Source organism: Aplysia californica, unplaced genomic scaffold, assembly GCF_000002075.1.
Source record: "Aplysia californica isolate F4 #8 unplaced genomic scaffold, AplCal3.0 scaffold00049, whole genome shotgun sequence".
Taxonomy (NCBI): Eukaryota; Metazoa; Mollusca; class Gastropoda; order Aplysiida; family Aplysiidae; genus Aplysia; species Aplysia californica.
This window is the reverse complement of record NW_004797319.1, coordinates 1,615,271-1,631,335: the sequence shown is the minus strand read 5'-3', so window position 1 is coordinate 1,631,335 and position 16,065 is coordinate 1,615,271. Positions and strand designations below refer to the sequence as shown.

At 41.3% G+C, this 16,065-nt stretch overlaps 1 protein-coding gene across 1 annotated transcript in view; it reads left to right on the top strand.

Moving 5' to 3' along the window:
• LOC101846195 overlaps nt 1-16,065 on the top strand; it is a gene marked incomplete in the record, with an annotated part of 137,170 nt that overhangs the window by 13,128 nt on the left and 107,977 nt on the right. Inside the window, 2 exon segments of the mRNA XM_013079360.2 lie at nt 2,643-2,882; nt 4,285-4,605. Coding sequence (XP_012934814.1) covers nt 2,643-2,882; nt 4,285-4,605 — 561 coding nt within the window.

The window sequence follows — 16,065 nt, the reverse complement described above, 5'->3', positions numbered from 1 at the left end:
CTAGTATTGAAGAAACAGAAAAAAACCCGTATAATAAATTGTACAAGTTCTGCACTTACCTTCCAGTTGAATAAAGAATCCAATGAGAAATTTCCACCATCAGCGATAAATGCCTTAAAATAATGTTTTATCATATCTGCCTCGGCTTTTAACACCCCATGTTCCATACCCTAAGTTACTGTTATCCATCTACGCATGGAAATTCAGAGCCCTTAGAATGTAATTAAAATAAAATAATATTTTTTCTCTAAAATTTAAAACTCCTTGGCCCAGGAACTCTGGGAAACAACAAATTTCTATACGTTTAAGTCACTGCGTAAGCCTCATTTATTTAAGTCTTAGTTGGAGTGTTCTATCAGGTATTTACGTTTTTCGTTTTTACTACTGACCTTATAGGAATTTAGTTTATGTATAACTGAGAAAGATCTTCCTTATATCGCTGGATTGGTTTTCTCGTTGCATGAAATGTTTTTTCTTGTTTATGTGAGTTTTTATCGAGTGTAAAAAAGAGGAACTACATTGTATTTAAAGGGCAATAACTTGGTCATCGTTGAAGTAATTTCAACATAACTTCGAACAAATAAAACTCAGCCAGGAGGACATCACGTTTGTCGATATAAAATAAACGAGAATTGAGTAAAATGTAACTTCTTAAAACTTCACCACGTTATATTTCAAATAGCACTCTGCGTACATTGAAGACCAAATTTTTGCAAAACTGCTATCGCTGAATACACTTTGTCACTGTGGATAAGGTGGCTATTTTAAATCGAATTCCCCTGGTGTTGATTATTTCTCTCCACACAAGCTCCAATACGCCACTGGAAATTTTATATCATAATCAACGTCATGGCAAGCTAACGGGTCGATTCTTTGAACCTACTTTTTTACATTAAGTTTCAGTTTCAGGTGCTCGAGTGTTTGTGGGCTGTGTCCAGAGACTCTGTCTGTTAGGTAGAAAAAAGTTAAATAAAAACCCCCCAGCAAACAAACGTGAAAGGAAATAAATGAAGTGTTCAAATAGGGGAAAACGGCGACCTTTCATTTAGAAGTTTTGAACATGAAAGGAATTTTCCAAACCTTTCTTGCAGCCATACAAAGGCCAATCTTGACGTGTGGGGCGCGGCTCCATCTTACTGTAACCAGGCTTTGTCACCAGCATAACACTTTCTCCTCCTCAATCGTCTCCTTAACGTCTTCCTTAGCAGGGTCTTGTATCCATCTGATGTGACTGTCGTGGTTTTACAACATTCGTCCTTAAACCAGAACAGGCAGTTCATGTCCCCGTAGCTCTCGCTTTTAAGAAGTAAAGTTTTGCGTTTTACCCAACTTCGGTTGAAATTTGTTAAACTTGATTTTGTTCGAACACGTGAATTGGTTTCTTTATATTTACAGGCTTGATGTCCTCAAGGTGAATTTTATTTGATCAAAGAATTGTCGAAATTAATGCAGAGATGACCGAGTTCTTGCCCATTACATGGGTCCTTCTTTAGACTCTCTCTACTCTCAGTAATCATGCTATCGGAGCACAGTGCTCAGAGCTTATGATATATTATACTGGCGATCAAAAGAAATGTACCACTTTTTGACCTCGTCAAAATCTCGACTTTACGTTTTTCCCTTCACGCGAATAATCCTAATTAGTCCAAAAAGTACAAAACGTAAATGCTGTTATAAGAATAACATGTTTGTGCTTCAATTAGTGTTCACAGCACCAACACTAGGACATAGAAAATTAGCATGTTTTCCGACCACGTGACGGATTTTTTCTATTCCTTGGTTTTTAATAAAGTTTATAAATAACCGCAATAACATTTGATAAGACTAGGTCGCTATCTTAAAATTACAATTTTCTATTTGCTCACTAGATCTACCAAGTTTTGAGAAATTTGACGTAAAACATTTTAAGTTCCATATTTCAAGCTCTTTCGAATGCAATTCTTTGAACATCTTTTAACTTTTCGGAATAATCCAATGCTTTTGATAGAGCAGTTAGAACATTTGATTTCTGACCTCATGGCCTTAGTATCTCAAAGGATTAAACCTGTCAGGTAGAACAATGCAATTCTAACGTAGCGCATTGTCACCCAACAAAGATTGTAGGTTTAACTAAAACGTCAGATAAATAGAGCCATCGGCGAGCTCTGCGTATTTTTGCTATTACCAAGACAGCAAACGTCAGTTCTCTTTTAATTTTGAATGTCCTGGCAACAGCAGGAACGCGAGGAGCATACTGATGGTCTGATTTATCTGATTTTGAGTTAAACCTACCATCTTTCTTAGGTAAGAGTGATCAAATGTTATTTAGGTTTTTGATAGATAAAGACCTACACTTCATTAAAAAACAAAGAATGGAACATATCCGCATCGTGGTCAGGTCAAAATGCCAATTTTATATTTTTCTGGTGTTGGTGCTGTGTACTCTAATTGAAGCGCCAAAATATTATTTTTATAGCATGTCCTACTTTTGAGAATACTTGAAAGAAAAAGCATGACTACTCAAAACTCTAGATTTTTACGAAGTAAAAAATTGGTACCTTTCTTTTGATCGCCAGTGTATTATTTATATGGGTTGGAGCGCTAAATAAATGCAATCTATTTTGCTACATCTGCCTCTTACTATTATGATTAATCTGTTTCAGCACACATCAGCATTGGAGGCATTTACATACCACGTCGACAATACAACTTCTTTATCCCACCGGTGGCGGACACTCCCGATCTGACCATCAAAATCCCCGTCCTGGAGAACTCGGCTGTCCAGTGTGAACCTCGACAGGCCAACTTCTTGACCACTCTGTCCGACTTCGTGGACACCGCTTACGAAAATAATGCGATCGTTCTTCGATTCATTGGCAATGTCAACGCATCTATCTCCGATGGTGAGATTTTCTGTTTAATTTGTCTTTAAACGAATGGGATGCTGCGGGTAGATAAATGTCAAGTTATGTGATTCTGTGATAATTAGAAGAACAAAAGGAAAAGCTATATTTTTCTTGTTTTGTCTTCATGATTCTCTATCCCTTATAGCGTGACCCGTCCGCACAGGTTGTTGAGCTAAAAGAAGCACGCTATTACAAGAACATGTTCTCAAATGAGAGTATACCATTATACATGAGGATATAAAATCATAGTTTTAGCCCAGAGGGCGGTGCTACTGACTAAAGTGTCTTTAGGCCATTCCCAAAGGGGGGACATTAACATGTTCTTATGCACAGTAGCATTGTAAATGGGCTGAGTCATCAATGTCATGCTCATAACTGTGCCAGAACTGCAATAGGGAACTGCTGCTTTTTTTTCCAAATCCCTACTATCTTCATTTTTCCCTCTACCTTTTTTGTATGTTTGTCACACTCTTGTGACCCGCTATTTCCGGGTGCCTTGATAGTCGAATCAAACTTTGTGCTGTTGAAGATAGAGAAGTGAGCAGAGTGAGCGTGGTTCCCTGTAAGAACTTTTCTGTTGACATCCACCCCTTGGCGCTCATATGACCTTATGCAGTTGCGAGCGCCGTAAAACATCTACTAAAGTTAAAAACTAAAAAGAAACAATGACAAAAACTGCTTAAAACGTTACATGACCCCAAAGCTAAAAAGGTCCCAAAGATAGAACTTATTTAACACTTCATATTACACCAAGCACAACAATCACAGTAGAACGGTACATCCTGCTTTCTTTGTATGCGTATCGGGGCTTCATCCACGGTTTCATTTCCTACTTAGGCTGAGGAAAGTCTGGTTTTGTTTACCACTCCACTCTCTGACGAATTGTTTTGAAAGTCAGTATAATACTCTCTCTCTCTCTCTCTCTCTCTCTCTCTCTCTCTCTCTCTCTCTCTCTCTCTCACACACACACACACACACAGACACACACACTCACACACACGCGCACACACACACACACACACACACACACACACACACACACACACACACACACACACACACACACACTCACACTCAGACGCCCACACAAGTCGATATAATACACTGTGTGTATATATGTGTGTGTGTGTGTGTGTGTGTGTGTGTGTGTGTGTGAGTGTGTGTTTGTGTGTATCTGTGTGTGTGTGAGTGTGTGTATGTGTGTGTGTGTGTGTGTGTGTGTGTGTGTGTGTGTGTGTGTGTGCGCGCGCGCGCGCGCGTCTGTGTGTGTGTGTGTGTATAATATATATGTGCGCGGGTAGGTGTGTGTATGGGTGGGTGTGCGATAGAAAGGGAAAAACGTAACTGTATCGTGTAGTCTTCTAACTTGCCCGTTCCCGTTTTTAAAAATTTCAAACAGAACCTGTCACGTTTGACGTGACGATCACATGTGACGCCGACACAGAGAGCAAGAGTCACAACTACTACCGACAGTTCCTCACTACTTCTGTTACCATCGTGATTCAAGCCACTCCCACAGAGCTGCCTCCTGATTTTCACCGAGACACCGTGAGCGGGCAACTCTTCAATGCGAATGTGACAAAACAGTTGTGTTTCGGTGGAGATCTCTTGGCTTACAATGTGACAGAAAATGACAAGAATGTTCGACTTGACGTAATATCCGGTTACAGGAAGTTGATCATGCCGGAAGGACTGGAGGCTACATTAATCCCTAAGCAAGGTCAGTGAATCAGCGTCAACCGTTTGGATCTTGTCTATCAAGCTATGTGAGTGTCTGGCTTGGTTGTAATTCTAACTGACAATCTTTCTGTTCACCTCGTCTTCCCTTTGACTAGCATTCTACCCTATTAGGCGTATTTTAATGTAGACGTTTTTACTCTCCCTATCGACACCTGCCTGTCTGGGCCAACCCGGGCTGAGAAGGATACAAAGTTCCAGCAGAATAACCGAGATACTTGATACAAATTCTTCCATCTCGAGAATCGAAGTCGGGTCCACCTATTGTGACCTCGTCTTCCGCCTGATAAGCCCTCCATCCCGTCCTTATAGAAACAGAATATAGAACTGCATCTCTTGGTTTTTGTGTTCTCATGCCTGTAAAAACTCATGCCTGTAAAGATGTTTAGAAGTCTGTATATTCTCTCCTCAGTGCACACAGTGCTTGTCAATAATCGTAGGAAATATGTTTACCCCCCCCCAGTTGTTCCCATTTGTTTTATGTTTTTTCAGACTTTTTTAAACTGGTGCCAGCATCATCCTCTTTGCCTTCCTTTAAATACTTAGGGCGACCCAACATACATTCTGTTGTGATCAAAATATTGTATCCTGGATGGAAGCATTTATTATCCAGACAACATTTTTTTTCTTTTTCCAAAATATCAATTGTCACTTAGCAAAGTCTTTAAAACTTGACAGCTTTTCTTTTTTTTTCCATATCGGTCAGCTTCTTTCACCTTGTTAAAGTGTACAATTCTCGTGTATGGATATCTGAAAAACACGTTCTCATACTGCAAACGCATAATTAGGCCAAAAAACAATATCAGGAGAAGAAGATTCTAGCACACAGAAGTGATCAGATCAACCCCCCACCCCCAAAAGAAAAAAAATGTTTTGAGAAATCAATTTACAAAAGCAGGAAACTGATCAAATTTTGACACCTTTGTTTAATTAAACGTAAAGTTGTTTTTCCCGCATCCGATCAGGACATTGGGGATTGCCTTGTTAGTAAGACAACTTCCTGGGCCTTGGGCATAATGTTGTGGTTAGGGTGGCCAGTTCCTTTCCATGCCGCCTTTACTTCCCCAACTCGAAGTCAGATACCCATTTTTTGTGGGTGGGCAGAAGGAGTCGAAAAAAAACAACGTGTCCGAACTGAGGCTCGAACCCAGACTTTCCACATCGGAGACGAGCACACTAACCGCTCAGCCACCGCACCCTGAGCTTACTATTTTAAAATTAAGGCAGTGTAAACACCTCAGGCGCAGCCAAACAAATAACTTCACCTCGAGCTCCCAAATCTGAGTGTTTTATCAATATTGGGGCTGCTGTTAGTAGTCAGAGCTTCGCCTTCCCCTCTCTTCCACCCTCACACACACGCCCGCCCGCGCACAAAATCTTCCCTTATTCTTCCAGGAAGGGACTAATGGGATCTTTAGTGATGAAAAATGAGCTCCCCGGGTTGTGTTCACGTGCATTCATGCGATCTAACAGAACTTGTCATTGGCTTAGCAATGACACGCGACGGGACACATATTTTATGGTATCTGGATGCAGCCCCCCCCCCCCCCCCCCCAAACCAAGGAAAAAGTAAAGTAATAGCACGAAGACTGAAAAATACCAAAGAGATTATGTATACTCGAAGAGTAAGAGCTCGTGACAGTGACGCCACCCACGTAAACAAACAGGGCTGCATGTGCCCACTCTCGATGGGACGATGAGCTTTGGGGCCACGAACGACAGAGAGTACTTTTTGATAGAAGCGCGTGGATGCACAAGGGCGGTCTTGGGAGGAAACCTACTAGCTTGTACTGAAATGTGGGGGCAGGATGGTGTTTAATACTTATTATTTAATATACCACGAGTTGTTCACTTTCATCTGTCAGCGGTTAAAACGGGATAAAATAAAATTGCTTTGTTTAATTTTCTCAGATCTTTAAATGCGGGTCTAACAGTTGGCTGTCCAAACAGAAATCTAGAAACCCATTAATGTAAATCTCTGCACATTAAGGTTCTAGTGGGTTTTCTGTGATGTTAGTGTAGAGTATGTTGAAAATAAAATGAGATTTATAGCACACACCACACCTAAATCATAGAAATGTTGATATACAGGGTGATCCAAAAAAACCCTGTACTACTTGTTTTGTTAATATTTTCCTCCACACTGAAGTTTTGCGTTTCAAATTTGTACACAGCAATTGTTGAGTGGATCCTTGTGTTTCGCAACCTCTGAGCATTACGAACGACGCGTAAAAATGTGTCGTGTCCAAAGAAGGACATATAGGTTATTGGTTCACGGAATTTAAAAAAAAATAAATAAAAAATCAAACTCTGTATGAGAAAAGACATATTGTTTAAAGGTTACAGGGATGGAAAGATTAGATTTCAAAAATAAAAGGAAAGGAAAAATCAAACCAATCATTTCTTGGTTTTCCTTTCAAGATCTTTTAAATTGATGTCCTTTTGCATTTATAGACGATTTTTGACAAAGCCATTTCCGTTTTTGGAAATATGTTTCTTCTTTGTGAACTTTATATCAAACAAAAATGAATTATATTCCAAATTAAAACATTCTAGTACAAATCTTGTACGAGATATTTTTTAAAAAGTTCTACAATTTTGTTTTTTGGATCGCCCTGTACATGTATTTGCATCAGCACATCATTTCATTTTTAACCCCTTTGAAACGCTGTCCAACAAGCGGGTGAATGAGTACTTTTCGAGACTCACGCGGTGATGAAATCGAAAAGCCTAGGGCCTACACTGAACTGATTTCGCTGGGACGTGTTGCTGTCTCAAACTGAGTTATTTGTAGGCTAGAGTACTATAAATCATTTATTGCAGGGATCCTGTGAATGTACCCAAAGGGCGGTGTTTACTATAGGGCTCAAATACAGAAATTTTAATTATTAGATCTATATTAAAAAAAAAGTATTTTTGCTTTGTCGCTGGCCTACAGGAGTGACATGCAACGGTAGGAATGCATTACTAAATTAAAACACACATATAAATGAGCTAGTTTTTTTTCAACGTGAACAGATGAAATTGAACGCGATATTAAAGCTTGTGAAGGCAAGGATGACGGCTCAGATTGTTCTTGTAAAAAGGCCATGCCGATGTCATACGCACGTGATGTCACTGACACGAACTTAAGTACTATTTATGCGCTCTTTGACTAAATACGCAGTGTGAGTCGTACTGTTTAAACCATAATTGCATCAGTTGTATAGTGTTTTGTCGCTGTGTCGCTCGCAGACTTTGGAGAATTTACTTCGAGTGCCGCTGTCTTTCTGCGGAGAGCATTGTATGCCGCTCAACTAAAGCTGGCCCTGCCTATCGAAGCCGGTCTCCTATTTGGTCTAGATCATCTCGATAGGGTCATACAAACACATACATGTAAAAATATAGTACGGCAAAACGAATGAGTGTAATGGGCAAAATAAAAATATTTCTTTCGTGCCATTGTACTTGCTCTTACAAATTCTGGTAGAATTTACCAGACTTCCACGTTGAAACAGACGTACGCAGCCAGAAACTAAATTCGTACGTGTATTGTTAAATAAGTGCTAAATTAGTTATTTGTAATGTCATAAACAAAAGTGAAAAGATCAAGCAAATTCAGCAGTTAAAATTTTTAAAAAAATAGATCTAGGGTATATTTTTACATCTCATACTTAATGTATAACAGAAATCAAACGAAGAATTGCAGCAGCTAAACATGGAACATCTCAATGACAACCAAAATAAATGATTTAAAAGGCCAATTGGCTGTGAATGCTGAACAATTGTCAAAGAAAGTGAACAATAAAATAGAAGCAACAGAACGAGTCACTTAAGGGATCAATGAGAATTTCGAGGAAGGAGAAGAAACCAAATGAGGCAACACTAAAAGAAGCCAGTGAAGGCCGCTCACTAATAAGATAAAAAACAATCAGAAAGAGACAAACGCAGATCCGTGGACAGTTGAAACAACATGAAGGCATGGAACATCTTGTTCTCACTGGTAAAACTAGAGAGCAAAAGAGGCAAGAGTAGACAAAGAACAATTTACTTTGACAACCTGAATAGATGGATGGCGGGGAATAACGTGGATAGTAATACTGGTAGAGCATCTGTGCAAAGATAAGAACAGCGAACCATGACTGTTGGTATCCGCTTCAGGAACCCGCGCTTCAAGTGAGATTAAAAAAAAAATTGTTTACACCCGGACGACCACTAATTTTTTCTTTTAAGACGTCTTTGATATCTTTTGCTTTTTTTCCTTTTGATTTCATTTGAACAGCTCAGTTTTATCAACAAAGGAGAACGCAGATCGACCTACTTATACACACATGATGAATACCTATCTAATTTCTTATATTCTGATGGCTAAATATTTAAGCGAGCTCTTCACATAAAAACATAGGCTACTTACTTTACTTTTCATTTTCCTACCTCTGGTATCCTTAGGATGTCGAAGGGAGATGCAGGTTTCGGCCCTGTGCTAAGTGTGTGGCGTCTGTGATAGATATATTATGCTGTTCCTGGACCTTTTAAACCCCACCCAGCCTTTCTTCGTCTTCTTGGTCGGATTCACGGGTGTGGTAAGCTCTTACCGCTAGTTGTTTCTTGGGCAGTCTGGTTAAATATCCGACCCTTTTGACTCTTTGACGCTCAATGAAATTTATTACAGGTGGTATTCCGGTTTGTAGGCGTATGGTCTCGTTCCTTATGCAGTCTCTTCTTGTGACATTGATGGTTTGCCGAGACACCTAATTTCGCATGCATTTTTACTGCTTTTGTAGGGACCATGATTGGTACTGGTATTTTAAGGTTGGTATGAAGATGCTATGGATAGCTGGAATTTCACTTCTGTTGGGATGTTCCTGTGATTGAGCAGAGGTGATAACTAGTAGGTCACTGCATTTGTCTTCATTGTTCTTGTTTCCATTTCTGTGTCCATACGCCCATCTTGTGTGAAAATGCTTCCAAAATATTTTAATTCCTCTACTTGTTGGTGTTGTGTTCCGTCAATAAGGATGTTTCCCTGGGTTTCTGCTGACCTTCATAACTTTTGTTTTTGAAATGGGTATTTTCATGTTTATAGAAATATAATGGACTTAAAAGGCTTTCACTGGTTACCATCTGTCCGTCTCAAGGAAAATTGTAGTACTGGTTTCACTTTTATAAATGAAACCACATTCTAGGGTAACAAACTTTGCAGATAAAGCTTGCAAGTTGGCGTGATGACACTGTTTTTTTTCCACCATCGAGGTTTTTATTTAGTTGTGCTGATGAGACCCTGTGTGCCTTCCTTCTTCGTGCTAGTAAAAACCACTATCCTCCAAGCAGTGCGGTCGTTGGACATGACCTCATAGCTATCTGGTTCGATATTAGCCAGGATCAGGCCTCTTTCCCTGTGTCCACATTTTTTACCCTTACGTCTGGTCGGCTGATTGGCGGAGCAACCAGAGTGGATCATTTGGGACACGACCGGCCCGACGGACATGGCCCAGCTGCCTGGGGCGTCTCTGACTGAGGACAGAGAACATGCTGAGTACGCTGGTACGCCTCAGCAGTTTGTGTCGGAGACACAATCCTGCCAACATAGATGGAAACTGGACCCTAAGGGTTAAACTGGGTTTTCTCGTTCTAGTGAGCTTGTTTGTGAGCACCAGTGCATGCGTCCCCACGTTAGTGGACATGTGTGTCGCACACGTCTGGTCCAGATGTCCCCTGAGTCCACACAGCTCGGCCTGATAACTCAAGATGACCGTTTACATCGGCCACTTTCAGACACTGAGAAAAGGCTATGGATGGGCCAAGAGTACATTGTCAAACGGTGCTTCTTGTCGGCGACAAGGAATTACTGCTCTCGTTTATGCTGAAAAGGCTCACAACTTATCTCTTTAAATTTTCCTTTCATGTTTTAGTATTGCTACGCATACCACTGATAATACACTGTATAAACTTGGCCGGTCTGTTCTTGTTTCCAACTTGAGGTCGAACTGTCCGTTTCAGGCATGGGGTTTGAGGGCGCCTCTGGTAGGTCCTACTTCTTTACTTTTCCTCTTTTGTCTCTGTTTGTCTGTCTTACTTTTTCCCAGCACAAAATGACCATTATTGGGTTGATATTCTTTTCTTTACCCAAACAAATAATGCCCGTTTATGGCTTCAAATAATTTCCACTGGCCTTTTGCCTTCTTTTTTCTCCCCTCCCCATACTTTTTATTTGCAGTTGTCTGTTGGTACAGGAAGCTCATCGACATAGCTTGCTCAATATTATTTGCTATCTTGCGAAACGAATATTTACACTATCAAGAAATGTAGAAAAGAATGATTTGAGAAGAAAATGAAACCCGCGAGGCTCTTCGTTGATTAATATTAACAATGTATCATTACAGCTACCTTATAGACGCCGAGAGAGAGAGAGAGAGAGAGAGAGAGAGAGAGAGAGAGAGAGAGTGAGAGAGAGAGAGAGAGAGAGAGAGAGAGAGAGGGAGACAGACAGACAGACAGACAGACAGAGAGAGAGAGAGAGAGAGAGAGAAAGAGAGAGAGAAAGAGAGAGAGAGTGAGAGAGAGAGAAAGAGAGAGAGAGAGAGAGATGAGAGAGAGAGAGAGAGAGAGAGAGAGAGAGAGAGAGAGAGAGGGTACAAGTTATCCCCTTTTTGTCTAGACGTGCTGCTGTCCTATTGGCTACTGTAATGAGTCAATTTGTCTGTTCTGGTGAACGAGTGCCAGTGATGACGCTATCAATAACAACACTGCTGGCGTACAAATGTCACAGGGCCTATTTTGATGCGTTTGGCAGTGGAATTTCCAGCGCACCCACGTTATTATCTGTTTCTGGCAGCCAGTTTCCCCTTTCCTGATGCACAGAAAAAAGGAAACGTGTCTGTATGTATACACACATACAGTCATTGCTTGGTAGTAGATAGATGTGTTGTTCAAGAACACACGCCAATGACTTCTGTATAGAATCTACCGATTTTTTTTCATTCCTACGCGAAACTTCATTCGCGACTAGGGCGAAATGTCAGGAAATCCTCCAATTCAAGTTGTTTACGATAAACTGGGTTCGACTCAGTTGTTATATTTTATGATAATAATAGAGCTCGCGACAGTGACGCTACACGTGTCAGACATGGGGGTCATTTTGCCCTTATTGGCATGGCCGGCACGCCCCCATTTACACGAACAATCTGAGCCCCCACAATGCTCCCCACTGTCTCTAGCTCAGTAAGCACGCACTGCTCTCACAATTCAGTATAATCTTATAAAGTTCCTCTTTAGAGCATTGAGACGACTCCACTAGAGTCTTGAAAAGTGCTCTCAGTCCGCTATCCCCCCCCCCCCCTCAACACTCAGTGTTGTTTACGTGAGTGACGCCATTGCCACGAGCTCCTGTGTTATAATATATTATAACCCCTTTGGGTGCGACTGCAGGAACCCAACTACCCATAATAAATTATGCCACTGGGTGACTAAAATCTCGTATTTAAAATGTTTGCGTAAAACAAAGTGGACAAAACACAAAGGGCGAGAAAAAACAAACAAACCCCAATAAAAAAACAAACACCCCCAAAACAAACAAACAAACAAACAAACAAACCAACCACCCCCCATTAAAAGAAGAAGAAGAGCTACAACGACAACCCTCCCTTTCCCCTCAGCCCCCCCTCCCCCAAACTCCAAAACGGTGAACAGTTACCACCCAAACACAATCTCATCGATATAGATCTACGCTTGACATTATTTTGCCACTTATTACCACTCGTAGCCACTATTTCACCCCTTCGCCCCCCCCCGGCCCCAAAAACCCCATACAAAAACACACTTTGGGGATTCCCGTTTGTGTTCATTCCAGCAGGTTTTTATTTGTTTGTTTTGATAAGTGTTTTATGGGGCTTGCAACTGCATAAGGTCATTTGACCGTGCGGGACACATGAAGCATTTTCAGTTTGGAAGGAATTTTGAATTTTGCCCGAGTGGCTGCCGAAGCCTCCTCTTATCAATCTTAAGACCACCAAGGGATCTTTAACGGGTGCAACCTGCACCTAGATTTTTTGCCCTGATCTGAGAAGGCTAGGTGTTCAATCTTACCGATCATAAGATAAGGGGGGAGGCTGAAAGACACCAGTAGATGGAACCAAGGAGTAGCATCAGACAGGCTGCAGAAAGAGTCAGGAGCCCAGAGGAAGGGGCAAAGTGGAAAGGGGGAGGGGCGGGGGCAGAAGGTGGAGACGAAAGCTGACGACAGTATGGTACATGGTTAGGGAGCAGGAAAGGAGGTGAAAGGAAAAAAATACAGAAGAAAATTGTTCTCTCGCTGTCAGGTTTCGAAGCTGGGAGCTATTGAATGAGGCGAACACCGTAACGTCAAGAGCACGAGTGTTCCTTTCTGTAGGTTTTGGAGAACAGTGGGCGCTCACATTTTTAAAAATGGAATTGGAAAGCAATGACAATAAGTTGAAGGGCCCCGAATTTATTGTCTGTCTCCGATAGGAGTAGACCAAATGGTCTAAAAGCCTTTGAAAACACCACAAAACAACCCAAGGTCGAGAGTTCAAGTCTTTGATTCAAACCAGGACCATTTGCTCCGTAGACCAGAATTAAACCAACTGTGCTTACGGAGCTCTCATGATATACATTTGCTATCCGTATTTACGGGTATCCAAGGAATTTTCCATGGGTTCCAGATCAGGCGTCACTCTGATGTTATTCTTCTGCAGGAAAGTCTGTGTGAGCTGTGTGCCTTGTGGTCTTCGCTCATCATGCTTTGATGTAAGGCCTTAACGCCTTTGAAAAAAAAGGAACCACAACCGACCGAAGAATAGCGTTGACGTATTCTCCATCAGTCACTCCTCCATTGTGTCAACCACCTGGATTTTGGAATATGACAGGACCAAGAACATGTCTTCTACGTATGCCGCATAGTGACATCGTTGATAGTCCTCCCCAGGCATCGTGTTAAGCAATGTCTTCTGGGTGATGCCTTAGGCCATCTCGTCTATGCGAGTTCTTCCATTTGCCTTGTCGCAACGGATTTGCAGTCTTATAGTATTCCATGCAATGGGTGATAAACCTGAACTGTTTTTCACAGATTTGCACTTTGCAACAGAACATAACTGAACCAAGCATGTTGTAGCGATACCGGGGTGCCAGGATTGTTCCTTTGTAAGGTTACCGACATTTGACGTTTGCAGCTTCCAAGATTTTGCCGGTAGTTTTTTTTGGTTTTGTTTTTATATTTAAGGGTTTTACGGCGCTCGCAACTGCATAAGGTCATATGAGTGCGCGGGACACACCTAATACTTTTTAGTTGTTAGAAAATTTTGAAATTTGCCCGTGTGGCGGCCGAAGCCTACTCTTGTCGATTTTAGACCACCAGGGGACCTTTAACGTGCGCAACTTGCACACGGGCCCTCCGAGATTTTTCGCCCTTGTCCGAGAAGGCTAGGTGTAGATCTTTCCTACCAGAAGATCAGGGGTGCGGCAGAAAGACAGCTGTAAGAAGGAGTCAAGGAGTAGCAGTAGAAAGGCTGCAGAAAGAGTCAGGAGCCCAGAAGAGGGGGCAGAGGAGGTGAGGGGGTGGAGAAGAAAATTTTTCGGTCGCTACCCGGATTCGAACCCGGGACCTTTGAATGAGAAGCCAACACCTTAACCTCTAGGCCACGAGAGCCCCCTGCCAGTAGTTTGTTTACTGACTGGACGCATGTGCTTTCTACTGTTTGTCGTTAGGTCCCGCAGTTGCTCCATAGATGTACACTATATATAGGCACTAGATACAGTACGCCCCCCTCTCGTCTTGCTGCGCGATGGCCACATCTGACAGCGGCGTCCGCCATGTTTCAGTGGACGAGATGTGTGAAGGAATTCAAGCTAAAGCGATAGGCGAGGCTTGGTCCTTGTTAATGTTTTTTACATGGGCACCGTGGCGTGCTATCTAGGTTTCTTAATAGCATTAATACAGCGTTCTTTCTGCAACTAGATCTACAAACAAATGTGTTATTAATTAAATAGATAGAGATAAGCTTAAAACAAAAAAGACCCCTTTATTTTTTCATCAGCACTTAATCTACGAAGTGGTTTATTTCTTAACGACTGATTAAGGCGCATAGGACCTATAGAACTTTTAAAAAGAAGTATGAAAAGATGTGGGTGTCATGAAACCTCCCAGACACCCCACCCTCTTTCTCCTCCCGAATCCCAATACCCCCCCTCCCCCAAGTTTGGCTTTAAATTAAATCAAGATATGAGCCATATAAAAAAAAATCCAGAGTTTTTCTGCCATTGGGTGTGCGAAGGCTAAAGCTCTTCATAAAGCAAATTCAGCCCAAACAAATTATGAATACATGTAGACCTACTAGTATTTAAACAATCGAGTTAAACTTTCCCTTGTGACATTTGAACAAGAAACTGTAGGCCTATTTTTCATTCTTTCATTCAGTTATTTTTTTTAAAAGTATACCAAATAAGACGTTCTTTATTCTGTAGGTATTAAACTTTGGTGATTTATATTGATTATAAGGACTAAAGTAGACCATTTACAGTACTTAAACTAAAGCTCCTTCTATTGCTGTTTTAAGTAAGTCTAATTTTAAGCATTCGTAAAACAGCTGTGACACAGCAACAACATTTATAACAACATTTATAACACGCACATACACACACAAACTCACACACACACACACACACACACACACACACACACACACACACACACACACACACACACACACACACACACACGTATGCCATATAATAACCTCCATCTTTAACACTCTTGAACGGTGGAGAATCGTTGAGCAGAAATTTGCGCTCTTGAAATTCTGTCTATCAATCGAGTGTCGTAATACACACTGTCGATATAACACACGTATAGCTATAACAGATAAATAGCCGTGACCATCGAGCGTGTCGTGAGCCCAGTCTGTGTCATGCTGGACCCCTATGAGGGCGTGCCTTTGGGGCGTGCAAAACTCGATACTCGAAGTGAGACACTAATTCTTTTGCTGCGAATGTATCAAAACCATTCAACCACTCGACTTGGTAATATTGGGAAAGGACACAAAACCAGAGGGTTCGCTTCATGGACAATATTCCTTGTTTTAAAAGGGGTGTAAAATATTAGTTACCCAGTGTATTTTTGGTTTTGTTTTTATTATTTTTTAGGAGACATGAGTTAAATAGAAACTCCATCATGGTACAGCCGACACACAACGTAAAATGCAGGTGAATAACATGGAGGGAATGGGCCAGTTGTTTCGTCTGCCCTATTAATCACTCCCGCCATCTGAGCGGAACACGCAGCAGGTTCACAAGTAAGCTTTTATCTCACTACAGTTAAAATGGGAATAGAGCCTAGTTAGTGATTCCAACGTCATGAAACGCCTTAATGTTGTTAGATCGTCGGGTATCCTTGTTTCACTATATATGGCATCTAGATCTATATCTTCTTTCTTAGATATTTGTATTCTAT